Raw genomic sequence first — 2,500 nt, forward strand, 5'->3', positions numbered from 1 at the left:
AATTGATATGTATGTTTGAATTGATACATTTCTTCAATAAAAAAATAAAAAAATAAAAGTCTGCACCCGATCTCGTCTGATCTCGGAAGCTAGGCAGGGTCGGGCCTGGTAAGTACTTGGATGGGAGACCGCCTGGGAATACCAGGTGCTGTAAGCTTTAACATTTTCTTTACTACTTATCTAATACACTGGCCTATAGAGTGGCTGATCTTTAAATAGCTCACTCTTTGTGGCAGTCCTTGCTTACGGCCATACCACCCTGAGGGCGCTAGAGAGTCGCACTACACAGGAAGTGTGTTGGCTGCAGTAGGGAGAGGAAGGCTCTCCCACATCTCTGTTTGTTTTGGAGTTTTTGTATATTTGTTATTTGGACTATATAGTTTGTTGTTTTGGTGTTTAAACCACCTAACAGCAGCTTAGTGTTTTAATTAACAAATTTTAGAGAAAATGGAGGGTTGAGGGGTTTTCCCCATTTCAAAAATCAAAAGGAGGCTTTACACGAGCGCTGATATTGAAGATGGCACAAGATATGTCAAAGTGAGGTTCCCCAGAGAGGTGGTGTCACTCCCGTACAGCACGAAGATGGAGACAGCAGAAGGGCAGCAGTATTGCAGGGTGATGCACAGCTGCCAAGTGAAAACCTGTAGGTTGTGCATGAGCCCCGAGCATCTGCTGAAAGATTGGCCAGATTTTAAATGTTATAAGTGCGGGGAAAAGGGACACTTTGCACGGGACTGCAATACTGTCAAGTGCCCGGACTGCCATGAGTTTTTAATTAGATGTAAGTGTTGGATGGAAGAGGGGGAAGGAGTTGGAGAAGACCAGGTGGATGGGCAGATGCATGAAAGGAACAACAAGGAAAGAAACAATATAGAGGAGCAGGAAGCAGAGAAACCTCAACAAAAAAACAGGAGAGGAATCAGAGAATGGAGAGGAAGGAGAAGGAGAAAAAGAGAACAATAAGGATAAGGAACAGACAACAAAACAGGACACACAATTGACTGAAATGGAGATATCGGACAGTTTTAAAAGTTTTCTGGATGACGTGGAGAGAGATGGACAAGGAATAGAAGATCAAAACAAAGAAACGGACAATGAAGAAGAAGCAAGGACGGACAACATGGAAGAAGACAGAAGGGGGAGAGGGCAAATAAGAAGGAGATCATTAAAGGTAAAACCAAATGTGGAAAAAGCAAGGAAAAAATAATGACAAACAGATGTTAAGAGGTTTGGAGGGAGAAGATGGAGAATAATGGCTTGTAGGGATTTATTTTTTTTTCTTTTTATGGTTTTAAGTTGTGTTCATTTTAGTGCAAGGGGACAGATGGACATGGGAACATTTGAAAGAGTAAAAGAAAAATGTAAAGAAGAAGATGTTATTGCTTTGCAAGAAACCAATTGGAAAGAGAGTGTGATGATGGACTATAAAAAGAAATGGGAAGGGGATATTTTATATAACAATGGGGATGGGAGGCTTGGGAGAGGAGTGGCGTTTTTAATAAGAACATATGTTTTTAATGTAAGCAAAGTAGTGTATAAAGATAAGATGGGAAAATGTATGGCGGTAGAAGTAATTTGTGATGGACGTGAACTGATTTTAGTGAATGTACATGCACCAACAGAGGAGAAAGAAAAGAAATAATTTATTGATTTTTTGAGTATTATGAAGAAAAATAGAAAAATAATAATGATGGGGGATTTTAATACTGTTTTCAGTAAGCAGGATATGGCAGAAGGAATGGTTTTTAAATCGGACGCAGGGAGAAAAGAATTAAAGGAATTGATGAGTGAAAATAACTTAATATATGTGTGGAGAGAAATGAATGTTGGAAAAAAGGAGATTTCAAGTAGGCAAATAGTGGGACATTTTATATGTAAAACAAGAATTGATTATGTGTTGTGTACAAGAAATGTGGAGAATTTTATTGAAAAAATCAGATATGAAGAAACTAGTTTTAGTGATCATAAGTTTTTACATTTTAAAATAGATTGGAGTAATATGCAAAGGGGACCGGGAGTATGGATCTTAAATACAGAGATTTTAAAGAATGAAGACTATGTTTCAAAGGTTAAAGAGATTATGGAAAAGGAAAAGGAAAATTAAATGTATGATGAGGATAAGAGAATATGGTGGGAGAACAAAGTTTTTAATAAAAAACATTTCGATGAAGTATTGTAGTATTATGCGGAAATGCAGAATATTCAAAGAAAGAGAAATAAAGGAAAGCTTGGACAGGGAACTGAATAAAGAAAATAAAGACATACAAAAGATAAAGGAAGTGAAGGGAAAACTGAAAGAAATAGAAGAAAAAGAATATGAGGGGCGAGGTTAAGAAGCAAAGCAAAATATGTGGTGGAGGGAGAAAAATGTACAAAGTTTTTTTTTTGATCTGGAAAAAGGGAGAGGGAAAGCTGGAATGATAAAAGAAATAAGAGGGAAAAATGGGGAAATTGTAGAAGGGAATGAAAAGATTTTAAAAGAAATAAAGAATTTCTATGA

General features: G+C 37.0%; 1 protein-coding gene across 1 annotated transcript in view; it reads left to right on the forward strand.

Annotated features, from left to right (window-relative positions):
* LOC107570703 (uncharacterized) overlaps positions 1-1,303 on the forward strand; it is a 3,791-nt gene extending 2,488 nt beyond the window's left edge. The window contains exon 2 of the mRNA XM_016256965.1: positions 1,228-1,303. Coding sequence (XP_016112451.1) covers positions 1,228-1,253 — 26 coding nt within the window. The 3' untranslated portion in view covers positions 1,254-1,303. The remainder of the gene's footprint in view (positions 1-1,227) is intronic.
* Positions 1,304-2,500: the final 1,197 nt, after the last annotated feature.

This window comes from Sinocyclocheilus grahami, unplaced genomic scaffold (genome assembly GCF_001515645.1).
Source record: "Sinocyclocheilus grahami isolate Dianchi unplaced genomic scaffold, SAMN03320097.WGS_v1.1 scaffold1494.1, whole genome shotgun sequence".
NCBI lineage: Eukaryota > Metazoa > Chordata > Actinopteri > Cypriniformes > Cyprinidae > Sinocyclocheilus > Sinocyclocheilus grahami.